Raw genomic sequence first — 14,861 nt, forward strand, 5'->3', positions numbered from 1 at the left:
AGTGAGGAAATGTCACCATTTTGAGGATTGGAAAATTGGTTCATTAACATGTATAGAATCACAGAATCCCTGGAGTGCAGAAGGAGGCCATTTGGTCCACCAAGTCTGCACCGACCCTCCAACAGAGCATCCCATCCAGGCCCTCTCCCTGTGACCCACAAATTTACCCCGCTAATCCCCCTAACCTATACATCTTGGGACACAAGGGGCAATTTAGCTTGGCCAATCCACCTAACCTACACATCTTTCGGACTGTGGGAGGAAACCTACGCAGACACAGGGAGAATGTGCAGACTCCGCACAGACAGTGTCCAAGGCTGGAATTGAACCTGGGTCCCTGGCGCTGTGAGGCAGCAGTGCTAACCATAGAGGTTGCAGATGGAGATTAAATGGGTGGATAGAGTTTATGACCGATTTGGAGTAAGCTTGACGTACTGGGTGACCTTTTGACATTCCGGGCAGAATTCTCCCCAAAACATTTCCAAATGTTGTCCCCAGCGGGAAAACTGGTGAGATTCCCGCTGGAAAGGTCGGCACGATTCAGTTCACAAATCAACCACACTTAGAAATTTTTTTGGATTCTGAATTCTCCCAGAGGTTGGCACTGCCAGGGTACCAGGGGCAGTGCCAGGGCATTACCCAGCCATTTCCCTGACCACCCGGGAGCTTCAATGGAATGACCTACGTGCTGCCCGGTGTGCTACACGTCCCGCTAGCACTGCCAGTGAGAACGGAGAACTTGGCGCTCAGCCCAGCCTCCACTCACACAGCATCTAAACTCGATTAAACTATACTAATCTGGTTCACACCCTCGCTGGGGTGAACTCAAAGCCACCACCATCACCACACAATACCACTACACCACCGAGTGTCAATGCACAGATACCTCTGCTTGACTCAACTCCCATTAATTGCATTCATAGCAGGAGCCAAACCCTAAACAATAACCGGAAATACAGAGCAGAATGGTCAACCAGCTGTTATTTTTCTGTTTGGTGCGGCCTTCATTCTCACACTCGTATCTGTGAATAAATTAAGGTAAAGTCAGAATTAATACCAATATTAAGAATGATAGAAATGTAAAATGCAGAGAGTGTGTTAATCCATTGACCCAATCCCCTGATACCCCATGTACTGCCCACCCGATCATCAACTTTATCCACACTTTAATCCACAGGGGTTAGCACTGCTGCCTCACGGCACCAGGGACCCGGGTTCGATTCCCAGCTTGGGTCACTGTCTGTGTGGAGTTTGCACGTTCTCCCCGTGTCTGCGTGGGTTTCCTCCGGGTGCTCCGGTTTCCTCCCACAGTCCGAAAGATGTGCTGGTTAGGTGCATTGACCCGAACAGGCGCCGGAGTGTGGCGACTCGGGGAATTTCACAGTAACTTCATTGCAGTGTTAATGTAAGCCTTATTTGTGATTAATAAATAAACTTTAACTTTAGGAGAGCTCTGTTCAAACACTCCCTCTTGGCTAACGGTAATGGAGAGAATCTCCAGAATATTCATTGATCCTCACTATTTAAATTATTCCCCAATAATTTCTTCAGGTACCTAAAGTTTTTTAAGTTTTAAAGTTTATTTATTAGTCACAAGTAAGGCTTACATTAACACTGCAGCGAAATTACTGTGAGAATCCCCTAGTTGCCACATTCCGGCGCCTGTTCGGGTACACTGAGGGAGAATTTATCATGGCCAATACATCCTAACCAGCACATCTTTTAGACTGTGGGAGGAAACTGGAGCACCCAGAGGAAACCCACGCAGACACGGGGAGAATGTGCAAACTCTGCACAGACAGTGACCCAAGCTGGGAATTGAACCCGGGTCCCTGGGGCTGTGAAGCAGCAGTGCTAACCACTGTGCCGCTACCTGTGGGCAACAATCTCACTTCCGGGTTGGAAAGGTGAGAGTTCAGTCCCATATCACAACTTGATCACGCAATCCAGGCTAACACTCCAGGTGCAGTACGGAGGGAGTGCTGGCCTGTTGGAGTGTTGCCATCTTTCGGCAAGATCCGGTGGCACAATTGTGAAGGAAAGTTGAGGGGCTATCCATCCCCTTGACCAATGTTTATCCTTTGTCTGACATCAGGAATGATGTGGAAACGCCGGCGTTGGACTGGGGTAAACACAGTAAAAGTCTCTCATCTGATGAAGGAGCAGCGCTCCGAAAGCTAGTGGCTTGTGCTACCAAATAAACCTGTCGGACTTTAACCTGGTGTTGTGAGACTTCTTACTGTGACATCAGGAAAGCAGATTATATGGGTCATTATCACATTGCTGCCCGTGGGATCTTGCTGTGCATACATTACAACAGCAAATGCACTTGAAAAAGCCTGTCATTGGTCGAAAAGCACTTTGGGAAGTCCTGAGGAACGGTATCAATACAAGTATTTCTTTCTGTCAGAGAGATACAGCGCAGAAGGTGGCCATTTGGCCCATTGTGTTTGTGCTGGTTCCCTGAAGGGGAACCCCCAAACCTCTCACTTTATCCCCAACAACCTGTAAATTTTTATTTTTCAAATTTTCTTTTTCCAAACCTGCGGGTCTCCATGCCTTTAGTTTTTAGTAAATTATTTATAAAAAGACTTTTACATTCGTGAATTCAGCCGTGACGAATGAAGCTTCAACTGTTCAGCTTCTCTCTCCGTCCGCTGCAGATCAACAGTTTTCCGACTGAGCTGATTTTCCATCCTGGAGATTTTATTTTTGCAAAGTTCAAGATCAGCTAGAAAAAGAGAAAACGATTGAAATAGCAGATAAATTGGGTGGAATTTTACCAGCACGTCCGCCCGGGCTTCGTACCATCTCGTCCGAGGCCAGCGGAGAATGCCACTCTCCGAGTCTTGCCCGCCCCCGGAACCGGGGCAGGCGTGCCGGTAAAATTTCGGCCAGAGTGTCAATCCCTTTGAATTAAAGCCCTTCACTTGCTCCTGGTGTCTTTTCCCTTTCCATTGGTTGCTTCACACTGAATTAAAAACGTAGTTGCCTAAGGACACACAGGTGCCGACTCCGCACAGACAGTGACCCAAGCCGGGAATCGAACCCGGGTCCCTGGCTCTGTGAGGAAGCAGCGAGCCAATTGGGTGGTCGACAGTGATAATTTGGAGGGAATGGAGGGATTGAGAGAGAGATGTTGATGGGGTAAAGCTGTGTGGATGTGTGAAATCTGTCTTTTTACCAGAATTATAGATTTAAATGTAAAACTCGCTCGCTCTGCCTCAGGCTGAAGCAGAGAGAAAAGAAAAACCAGTTTTCCAGTTTACAATTTCGGTTCGAGAATTTTCTGAACAGCTCGAACAACCGGACTGTCTCCTCCAATCATCAGAGACTGAATCACCAACAACAGAAGCTGAAATCTCTCCTGAGCTCCCGGCTTCAGTTTCACTTCCTATTTCCTGGTGATTTCAGTTAGAATCACAGAATCAAGTCCAAGCTTTGTTTTCTTATATTATTTACGTAAGAGGCAGAACAGGTCATCACCCCGGCAACAGCAAGTGAACAAAACCAAGAAAGGATCAGGTTAAAACTCTCCCACTCACTCCTCACAAACTTTAAAATCTCACCCAGTCTAATCCCACTCTGCCCATCACTCCATACCTCTGTAATAACCGACCCACTGATGCGCTATCAATCAGGCAAAAGACGACTTGTGTGCCAATACAACTGTAGGCTTTTATTCATTACAGAACCAGGAGCACATCCCAACTGATATCCGACCCGAACTGAACAAGGGGGAGGAAACAGCCAACATCCCCAGCCGGCAGGGGATGTGTCCAGGCATGACAAACACACAACGGTGGTCCAGGCAGGACAAAGGCACAACTGAAGTACATCCACCCATCGAATCCCACTGCCCGGGGGTGGCACAGTGGTTAGCACTGCTGTCTCACAGCACCAGGGACCCGGGTTTGATTCCAGCGTTGGGTCACTGTCTGTATGGAGTTTGCACATTCTCCATGTGTCTGCGTGGGTTTCCTCCCACAGTCCAAAGATGTACAGATTAGGTGGATTGTCCATGCTAAATTGACCCCTAGTGTCTGGGGGATTACAGGTAAATGCGTGGGGTAATGGGGATAGGGCCTGGGTAGGATTGCTGTCAGTGCAGGCTCGATGGGTCGAATGGCCTCCTCCTGCACTGTAGGGATTCTATATAGTTTTTCTCCTCTTCTCTACTGAATTCTAATGGGACCCCAGTGTCTGGGTTGAAAAATAGGTCCTGAGTTTGTACTCACTGGTTGGTAGGGTCGGCTCACTAACCTTACTGCAAGCAGCCTCCTTATGTGGCAAGTCCCACTGAGTTTCTGCTCAATGGTAACCCCAAGGATGTTGACAGTGGGGGATTCAGTGGTGGTTCCACCATTGAGTGTTAAGGGGCTGTGGTTAGAGTGTCCCTTATTGCTGATGGTCATTGCCTGGCATTTGTGTGGCACGAATATGTTGCACAACGGGAAGTAATGGTAGCCCCATGAAATGGTCTTTATTTCTGAAAATCAGCTTCCTGCCTGATGGAGTGAGTCTCCTCCACAGCCAATCCCTGGGAAACTCCCGCAACGGTGGGACAGTGTCCAAATGTGGCTCCCCATCATTTTATCACAGCCACCCTCCCCCACCTCACTCCCTGTAACCCCCGCCAGCCTCGCACTCCTCCCCCTCACTCCCTGTAACCTCCGCCTACTCCAGACTCCTTCCCCCTCACTCCCTGTAACCTCCGCCTACTCCAGACTCCGTCCCCCCTCACTCCCTGTAACCTCCACCTATCCCACCCTCCCCCACCTCACTCCCTGTAACCTCCGCCTACCCCAGACTCCTCCCCCTCACTCCCTGTAACCTCCGCCTACTCCAGACTCCTTCCCCCTCACTCCCTGTAACCCCCGCCAGCCTCGTACTCCTCCCCCTCACTCCCTGTAACCTCCGCCTACTCCAGACTCCTCCCCCTCACTCCCTGTAAATTTCGCCTACCCCAGACTCCTTCCCCCTCACTCCCTGTAACCTCCGCCTACTCCAGACTCCGTCCCCCCTCACTCCCTGTAACCTCCACCTACCCCAGACTCCTTCCCCCTCACTCCCTGTAACCTCCACCTATCCCACCCTCCCCCACCTCACTCTCTGTAACCTCTGCCAGCCCCACACTCCTTCCCCCCTCACTCCCTGTAACCTCCGCTAGTCCCACACTCCTCCCCTTCACTCTGTAAACTCCACCACTCCCATACTTCTCCCCCTCACTCCCTGTAACTTCTGTGAGTCCCACACTCCGCCCCCTTCACTCCCTGTAACCTGCGTCAGTCCCAGACTGTGGTGAACCACTGTTATCTGTTATCTGTGGTGGTTAACCATTGTTAGTTAGTATTTAGTATTACCTGTATATGTGGCACATCCCTGTCGGTTCTGCCCAAGACTCCTCCCCCTGGTCCGGGTATAAAGACAGTGGCTCCTCCCCCTTGCCCTCAGTACAGACCAGATCTCCGACAGGGATGGCTCCAAGTTCTTGCTAATAAAAGCCTATTTGTCTTGCTCACAAATAGTCTTGACTCGATTGATAGTGCATCAATTTTATTGGCAAGTTTTAAAAAAAATGGAGCAGTTACTAAAACCCGACAGGCTGAATCTGGACCTGCAAGCTGCTGGAGCGTCAAACACGTTTGACCACTGGCTGCAATGCTTCGAGGATTACATCGAAGCCTCCACTGCGATCAGCACAGATGCTGACAAACAACGGGTGCTCCGCGGCCGGGTAAGCGATGTAGTATATGCTACGATCCGAGACGCGGAAAATTACACGGTCGCTATCGAACGTTTAAAGGGCCTGCATAATAAACGGCCGAATGAAATCTACGCGAGACACCTCCTCGCTACGCGCAGACGGCAGCCAGGTGAATCAGTCGACCAGTTCCTGCGCGCGTTGCGACTGCTTGCCCGGATCTGTAACTGTAGGTTTGTGACTGCCACCCAATATACAGACGACTTAATCAGGGATGCCTTTGTCACGGGCATCGGAACTACTTACATCCGGCAACGGCTGCTGGAACAGGGTGCGCTGGACTTAAAGAAAACGGTGGAACTGGCTGAATCCTTGGAGGTGACCTCACAATACCTTGAAGCCTACTCACCTGACCACGTGGGCGCATCGTGGACACCGCAGCCGCCGCTACCGGGAGGACCACAGACCTACGCCACCCCACGCATCACTGGTGACCTGACCACTGCAGCAACCGCTGGAGGCCCGAAATGCTACTTCTGCGGCCTGGGTAAGCACCCCCGACAACGCTGCCCGGTGAGGGAGTTGTTCTGCTCTGCGTGTGGGAAGAAGGGGCACTACGCCAAAGTCTGCCGTAAGTCTACCTCTAAATCCACGAGCGTCGCGTGTGACCCGCGGGGGCCGCCATCTTGGACGCCCCTGGCCGCGTGCGACCCGAGGGGGCCACTATCTTGGATGACCCCGGCCACGTGCGACCAGCGGGGGCCGCCATCTTGGACGACTCCGACCGCGTGCGTCCTGCGGGGGCCGCCATCTTGGATGACAACGGCTGTGAGTGACCAGCAGGGGCCGCCATCTCCTACGGCTATCTGCAGGGCATCTGTTACCCTGGACCAGACCAAGCCTCATCGTCTCGCCAAGTCCATGATGGACATTGAGGTAAACGGGCACAGGGAGCATTGTTTGTTTGACAGCGGGAGTACGGAGAGCTTCATTCACCCCGATACGGTGCGCCGATACGCCTTTTCCGTGCGGCCCGTCAAGCAAACGATCTCCATGGCATCGTAATGCCGCTCTGTAAATGTCCTTGGCTGCTGCGTGGTGACCCTGACGGTGCGGGGCACGGTATACGATAACTTCAGGCTCCTCGTGCTGCCACACCTCTGCGCTTCCGTACTCCTGGGGCTAGATTTCATGACCCATCTGAAGAGTGTCACTATACAGTATAATGGGCCTTTTCCCCCGCTCTCCGTCTGCAATCAGCAGCATCTAAATTGCCCACCACGCACCACCTGCAGTCTCTCGACCCTTAAGATCGTCCCTCCCTCCTTGTTTGCAAATCTCACTCCCGACTGCAAGCCCATCGCCACCAAGAGCAGGCAGTATAGTGCTGGAGACAGGGCCTTTATCCGGCCCGAAGTCCAGCGGCTCCTCAAGGAAGGGATCATCGAAGCTAGTACCAGCCCCTGGCAAGCACAAGTGGTAGTCGTTAAGTCCGGGGGGAAACACAGAATGGTCATTGACTACAGTCAGACCATTAACCGATATACGCAGCTGGATGCGTACCCCCTTCCCCACATATCTGACATGGTCAATCAGATTGCACAATATCGGGTGTTCTTCACCATTGACTTGAAGTCGGCGTACCACCAGCTCCCTATCCGCCCGGAGGACCGCCAATATACGGCGTTCGAGGCGGATGGTCGCCTTTACCATTTCCTTAGGGTCCCTTTTGGCGTCACCAACGGGGTCTCGGTCTTCCAGCACGAGATGGACCAAATGGTAGACCAGAACAGGCTGCGGGCCACCTTCCCCTTCCTGGATAACGTCACCATCTGTGGCCATGACCAGCAGGACCACGATGCCAACCTCCACAGATTCCTGCACATGGAAAGTCTCCTTAACCTGACCTACAATAAGGAGAATTGTGTATTCAGTACACACCGCCTCGCCATCCTCGGGTACGTAGTGGAGAATGGGGTCATCGGCCCCGATCCCGACCGTATACGTCCCCTCCTGGAACCTCCCCTCCCCACTAGCCTCAAAGCACTGAGAAGACGCCTGGGTTTCTTCTCGTACTATGCACAGTGGGTCCCCAACTATGCGGATAAAGCACGTCCGCTTATAAAATCCACCCTTTTTCCCTTGACGGCGGAGGCCCGTCTGGCCTTCGACCGCATCAAAGCTGACATCGCGAAGGCCATGATGCACGCTATAGACGAATCCATCCCATTCCAGGTGGAGAGCGATGCGTCTGATTTCGCCCTAGCCGCCATCCTTAACCAGACGGGCAGACCCGTGGCCTTCTTTTCACGAGCCCTCCAAGGCCCTGAAACTCAACACTCCTCTGTCGAAAAGGAAGCCCAGGCCATAGTGGAAGCTGTACGGCATTGGTGCCACTATTTAGCTGCTAAACGGTTCATCCTACTCACGGACCAACGATCCATTGCCTTCATGTTCAACAACACGCAGCAGGGCAAGATCAAGAACGACAAGATATTACGGTGGAGGATCGAACTCTCCACCTACAGTTACGATATCTTGTATCGGCCCAGGAAGCTCAATGAGCCACCTGACGCCCTGTCCAGTGGAACATGCGCCAGTGCGCAGGTGGATCGGTTACAGGCTCTCCACAACGACCTCTGCCACCCGGGGGTCACCAGGTTTTTTCACTTCATTAGAGCCCGAAACCTGCCCTACTCAGTTGAGGATGTCAGGTCCATAACTCGGAATTGCCAGGTCTGCGCGGAATGCAAGCCGCACTTCTACCAACCAGACAGGGCACACCTCATAAAAGCCACCCGCCCCTTTGAACGCCTAAGCATCGACTTCAAAGGCCCCCTCCCCTCATCTGATCGCAACATATATTTCCTTAATGTCATTGACGAGTACTCACGTTTCCCCTTTGCGATTCCCTGCCCAGATATGTCCTCGGCCACAGTCATCAGGGCCCTGCGCAGCCTCTTCACTCTGTTTGGTTTCCCCAGCTATATCCACAGCGACCGGGGATCCTCCTTCATGGGTGAGGAACTGCGACGGTACCTGCTCTCCAAAGGCATAGCCTCAAGTAGGACTACTAGCTACAACCCCCGGGGTAACGGACAGGTGGAGAGAGAGAACGCCCGTGTCTGGAAGACCGTTTTACTAGCGCTACGGTCTAAAGGTCTTCCAGTCACCTGCTGGCAAGAGGTCCTACCAGAGGCACAACACTCCATTAGGTCCCTCCTATGCACGGCAACCAATGCCACCCTCCACGAACGGATGTTCGTGTTCCCCAGGAAGTCTTCCTCAGGGGCTTCACTACCGTCGCGGCTGGCATACCCGGGCCCTGTCCTGCTTCGGAAGCATGCCAGGACCCGTAAGTCTGACCCCCTGGTCGAACGGGTACAACTCCTCCACGCCAACCCCCAGTACGCCTATGTGCTGTACTCCGACGGGCGGGAGGACACGGTATCTATCCGTGACCTAGCACCCGCAGGTGACTCAGGGACCTCTATAGCCCCTAACCCCTCACCCCCAACCCCTGACTTTGTCCCTACCACATCAGAACCACTATTCACTCCTCTCGCCCCTGTATACAGCTCGCCTGAGCCCCAGGAGTCGTCACCACGCACCCGATGGGCAGACGAGACTATGGGTGACAGCAACGTTCCGGTGCTCGAAACGACCCACGACCTGAAATCACATCGGAACCGGCACTACGGCGATCGCAGCGGCAGAGCAAGCCCCGGATAGACTAAATCTGTAAATATTGTTCACTCTGCCTCACCCCCAACGGACTTTTTTTTTAAACAGGGGGTGAATGTGGTAAACCACTGTTATATGTTATCTGTAGTGGTTAACCATTGTTAGTTAGTATTTAGTATTACCTGTATATGTGGCACATCCCTGTCGGTTCTGCCCAAGACTCCTCCCCCTGGTCCGGGTATAAAGGCGGTGGCTCCTCCCCCTAGTCTTCAGTACAGACCAGATCTCCGACAGGGATGGCTCCAAGTTCTTGCTAATAAAAGCCTATTTGTCTTGCTCACAACTAGTCTTGACTCGATTGATAGTGCATCACAGACCCTTTGGGATCTTTGTCCGTGACTAATTCTGACCTCTCGAGAATCTCTGATTTTAATCGCCACACCACTGGAAGCCATGCTGTCTGGGCCCTAAACTCTCTGTCCGTCTGCCTGTCTCCTTTCTTTAAGACTCTTCCTAAAGCCTACCTCTTGGGACAAACATCTCCTGAAGTGGCTTGGTATTAAATTTTGTCCAAGCACACTCTTGTGAAGTGTCTTAGGATGTAGTAAAGCTGCTATGTGAATGCAGTTTGTTGTAGTACTGACCCTGCTGGTTAGTGTTTTCCTTGATGAGGCCATTGATTTGCTTCTGCAGCTCTGCGATGGTCTGATCGTGACCTGTGACCTCTTTCCGCAGGGATGTCTGTTTGAAACAGTAAGAAAAAAGACAAAGAGAGTGAGATATTGGGAAAGTGTCCGGTTTAGGATGATGAGGGGCATGGACAGCGTGGATGAGGAGCAGCTGTTCCCCTTAGTTGAAGGGTCAGTGTTGAGGGGACACAGGTTCAAGGTGAGGGGCAGGAGGTTTGGGGGGGATGTGAGGAAAACCTTTTTTACCCAGAGGGTGGTGAGGGTCTGGAATGCACTGCCTGGGAGGGTGGTGGAGGCGGGATGCCTCAACATCCTTTAAAAAGTACCTGGATGAGAACTTGGCAAATCATAACATTCAGGGCTATGGGCCAAGTGCTGGTAAATGGGATTAGGTGGGAGATCAGGTGTTTCCAATGTGTCAGTGCAGACCCGATGGGCTGAAGGGCCTCATCTGCGCTGTATGATTCCTTTGAGAATGCTCGGTTACACATTGGGATAACTCACAGGAGCATGGACTCAGATCACTTTCTGGGACAGGAAATACATGGAATCATAAATAGATCACGGCACAGAAAGAGGCCACTTGGCCCATTGTGTCATACTATCCAGCAAATAACAGACTTAAACACCATCAACAATTTCACTCCCCTATTGGCCACCCATTCCAGGAATTGGGGTTCAAGTCCAGAGGATGGTGTCCCCCGACTCTACGGGTCAATTTTCCCTTTGACATTTCATTTTGTTCTGTGTTATGGTTCACCGACAGGTGTCAGGTCACCAGGCATCAGTGAGGTGGACTTGGGCTGGTAAGGCTGAGATCATCTTCAAGAGTACGTCACAGCTCGTTAGGAGAAGTGTGACAAAGAAACACAATCAATTCACACCTTCACCGAGACCAACACAGCCAAGGCCAACCTCTGGTTGTAGTTAATTTATTTCATTTTACTCGGGATGGGGAGATTGCTGGCAGGACCCACCATTTGAGAGGTAAGCCACATTCTTAAACTGCTGTGGCCATGAAGTGTGGAGACGTCCACAGTTCCGAACTTTCCACAGCGGTTTGGCAGAACTGGGTGACTTTGGGGTAGTTTCAGAGGTGACTGCATGATTGTGGGTCCACACTCACATGTAGGCCAGAGGGGCTTCCAGATTTGGGATGGCATGGTGACATAGTGGTTAGCACTGCTGCCTCACAGCACCAGGGACCCAGGTTCAATCTGGCCTTGGGTCACTGTCTGTGCGGAGTCTGCACATTCTCCCCGTGTCTGCGTGGGTTTCCTCTGGGTGCTCCGGTTTCCTTCCACAGTCTAAAGATGTGCAGGTTAGGTTTATTAGCCATGATAAATTGACCCTAGTGTCAGGGGGATTAGCAGGGTAAATATATGGGGTTACGGGGATAAGGCCTGGGTGGGATTGTGGGTGGTGCAGTCTCGATGGGCCAAATGGCCTCCTTCTGCACTGTTTTATTATGAGTTGAACTAAAATTCACTCAACTGGCATGGGGGAATTTTAAAGGTTATTTATTAGTCACAAGGAGGCTTACATTCACACTGCAATGAAGTTACTGTGAAAATTCCCTAGTCGCTACACTCCGGCGCCTGTTCGGGTACACTGAGGGAGAATTTAGCATGGCCAATGCACCTAACCAGCACTTTTTTCACACTGTGGGAAGAAACCCACGCAGACACGGGGAGAATGTGCAAACTCCACACAGGCAGTGACCCAAGCCGGGAATTGAACCCGGGCGCTGTGAGGCAGCAGTACGAACCATAGTGCCACTGTGCCACCATCTGAATTAATGTCGCATTAGTCCGTGCCTCTGGATTACTGGGCCAGTAATGTTCTTGTCGACATCCCCTTAACTGGAACACAGCCTGTGCAATATAGGAACAGATGGAGGCCATTCAGTCTGTTCTACCATTCAGTTAAACATGGCTGACTGCATCTCAACCCTATTTGCAGATCCTCCGCGCAGTATTTAATCAGCCCCGCCAAATGACCTCTGCAATGTGAGTGGCAAACTCCATAAAGGCAGTGGAGTTTTTGGGAACCATGCAGAAATGTGAGACTCGGGGGTGGGGTGAGGGGTCAGTAATATTATTTTAGTGAGAATCACTGCCGGGCAGTCCCCCGGAGGAGGGAACTCTGGGATTGAGGAAAGAAAGATTTGCATTTAGATAGTGCCTTTTTCACCTCTGGACCACCTAAAGGACATTCACAGCCAATTGAATACTATTTGCAATGTAGTCACTGCAGTAATGCAGGGTGCAGGGCAGCGGATGTGTGCACAGCAAGATCCCACACGCAACAATGTAATAACAATCAAATAATCTGTCTTGGAAATGTCGATTGATGCAAAATACTGAAATGGACACGATGGAGAACTCCCCGGATTCTCTTTGATATAGTGGAACATATAGACCCTCTGACAGAGCGGCACTCCCTCAGTACTGACCCTCTGACAGTGCGGCACTCCCTCAGTACTGACCCTCTGACAGTGCGGCACTCCCTCAGTACTGACCCTCTGACACTGCGGCACACCCTCAGTACTGACCCTCTGACAGTGCAGTACTGACCCTCTGACAGTGCAGCACTCCCTCAGTACTGACCCTCTGACACTGCAGTACTGACGCTCTGACAGTGCGGCACTCCCTCAGTACTGACCCTCTGACACTGCGGCACTCCCACAGTACTGACCCTCTGACAGTGCAGCACTTCCTCAGTACTGACCCTCTGACAGTGCGGCAGTTCTTCAGTACTGACCCTCTGACAGTGTGGCACTCCCTCAGTACTGACCCTCTGACAGTGTGACACTCCCTCAGTACTGACCCTCTGACAGTACGGCACTCCCTCAGTACTGACCCTCTGACAGTGCAGCACTTCCTCAGTACTGACCCTCTGACAGTACGACACCACCAGCACTGACCCTCTGACAGTGCAGCACTCCCTCAGTACTGACCCTCTGACAGTACGACATTCCCCCAGCACTGACCCTCTGACAGTGCGGCACTCCCTCAGCACTGACCCTCTGACAGTACGACACTCCCTCAGTACTGACCCTCTGACAGTGCGGCACTCCCTCAGTACTGACCCTCTGACAGTGCGGCACTCCCTCAGTACTGACCCTCTGACAGTGCGGCACTCCCTTAGTACTGACCCTCTGACAGTGCGGCACTCCCTCAGCACTGACCCTCTGACAGTGCAGCACTTCCTCAGTACTGACCCTCTGACAGTGCGGCACTCCCTCAGTACTGACCCTCTGACAGTGCGGCACTCCCTCAGTACTGACCCTCTGACAGTGCAGCACTCCTTCAGTACTGACCCTCTGACAGTGCAGCACTCCCTCAGTACTGATCCTCTGACAGTGCGGCACTCCCTCAGCACTGACCCTCTGACAGTGCAGCACTCCCTCAGTACTGACCCTCTGACAGTGCAGCACTCCCTCAGTACTGACCCTCTGACAGTGCGGCACTCCCTCAGTACTGACCCTCTGACAGTGCGGGACTCCCTCAGCACTGACCCTCTGACAGTGCGGCACTCCCTCAGTACTGACCCTCTGACAGTACGACTCTCCCTCAGTACTGACCCTCTGACAGTGCGGCACTTCCTCAGCACTGACCCTCTGACAGTGCAGCACTCCCTCAGTACTGACCCTCTGACAGTGCGGCACTCCCTCAGCACTGACCCTCTGGCAGTACGACTCTCCCTCAGTACTGACCCTCTGACAGTGCGGGACTCCCTCAGCACTGACCCTCTGACAGTGTGGCACTTCCTCAGCACTGATCCTCTGACAGTACGACTCTCCCTCAGTACTGACCCTCTGACAGTGCGGCACTTCCTCAGCACTGACCCTCTGACAGTGCAGCACTCCCTCAGTACTGACCCTCTGACAGTGCGGCACTCCCTCAGCACTGACCCTCTGACAGTACGACTCTCCCTCAGTACTGACCCTCTGACAGTGCGGGACTCCCTCAGCACTGACCCTCTGACAGTGCGGGACTCCCTCAGCACTGACCCTCTGACAGTGCGGGACTCCCTCAGCACTGACCCTCTGACAGTGTGGCACTTCCTCAGCACTGATCCTCTGACAGTACGACTCTCCCTCAGTACTGCTCTGGGGTTTTCAGAAAGGTGTTTTACCTTGTCTGCCTATTGAAGCAGAATGAGGTGAGAGAAACAGATTTTTTCCTCACTCTGTATTCTATATCATGGCCTCACACACTCTGTCTCTCTGCTCTGTGGAACAACTGGGCCCTGCTGTGTGACTCACCGGGTCCAGGAGCTGGTGGTCCAGAGTTTTTGCCTTAGCTTCCCATGTCTGTAGAACCTTTTTCAGGCGCGTGTTCTCTTCCTGAACCATTGTCTTTTCCATTGAATAAGTTGAAATCAAAATTATTGCCCAAGCGAGCACGATGACTTGGCAGAACACAATAAGGAAAATGGCTTGGAGTCTTAAGATACAGTGATATAAAGTTCTGAACATCCTGCTGTCCTCACAGGCGCTGAAATAAAGTGTGTTCCAGATCAGAGGAATTGGTCACTGGCCACTTGAGCTCACTGTCGATGCAGGACACAAGTTGCCCTCCCTTTACTGCAGTGAAATTCACAACATCAACACCCGCTTCCTGGAAACGACAAGTTTCTCAGAATGGCCCTGATTGACTCAGCCTGGATCACTGACACTGGAATCTAAACGCTGAATACTCGGCAGGTCAGGCAGCTTCTGCGGAGAGAGAGAGAGAGGGAGAGGCAGAGTGGGATTAGACTGGGTGAGATTTTAAAAG

General features: G+C 52.1%; 1 protein-coding gene across 1 annotated transcript; it reads right to left on the reverse strand.

Annotated features, from left to right (window-relative positions):
* Positions 1-349: 349 nt before the first annotated feature.
* Positions 350-14,539, reverse strand: LOC144479638 (uncharacterized). Its single transcript, XM_078198604.1, has 4 exons — positions 14,348-14,539; positions 10,033-10,129; positions 2,599-2,731; positions 350-1,022 (listed from the first exon to the last, which is right to left on the reverse strand). The coding sequence occupies exons 1-4, from the start codon at positions 14,447-14,449 to the stop codon at positions 908-910; spliced, it is 447 nt and encodes a 148-aa protein (XP_078054730.1). The 5' UTR covers positions 14,450-14,539; the 3' UTR covers positions 350-907.
* Positions 14,540-14,861: the final 322 nt, after the last annotated feature.

This window comes from Mustelus asterias, chromosome 26 (assembly GCF_964213995.1).
Source record: "Mustelus asterias chromosome 26, sMusAst1.hap1.1, whole genome shotgun sequence".
Classification (NCBI taxonomy): domain Eukaryota; kingdom Metazoa; phylum Chordata; class Chondrichthyes; order Carcharhiniformes; family Triakidae; genus Mustelus; species Mustelus asterias.

Coding starts and splice junctions, on each gene's coding strand:
- LOC144479638 (XM_078198604.1), bottom strand. CDS start 14,449: ATGGAAAAGACAATGGTTCAGGAAGAGAACACGCGCCTGAAAAAGGTT. Junction 10,130..14,347: donor ACCACCAGCTCCTGGACCCG/GTGAGTCACACA, acceptor TGTTTCAAACAG/ACATCCCTGCGGAAAGAGGT. Junction 2,732..10,032: donor GGAAAACACTAACCAGCAGG/GTCAGTACTACA, acceptor CTCTTTTTCTAG/CTGATCTTGAACTTTGCAAA.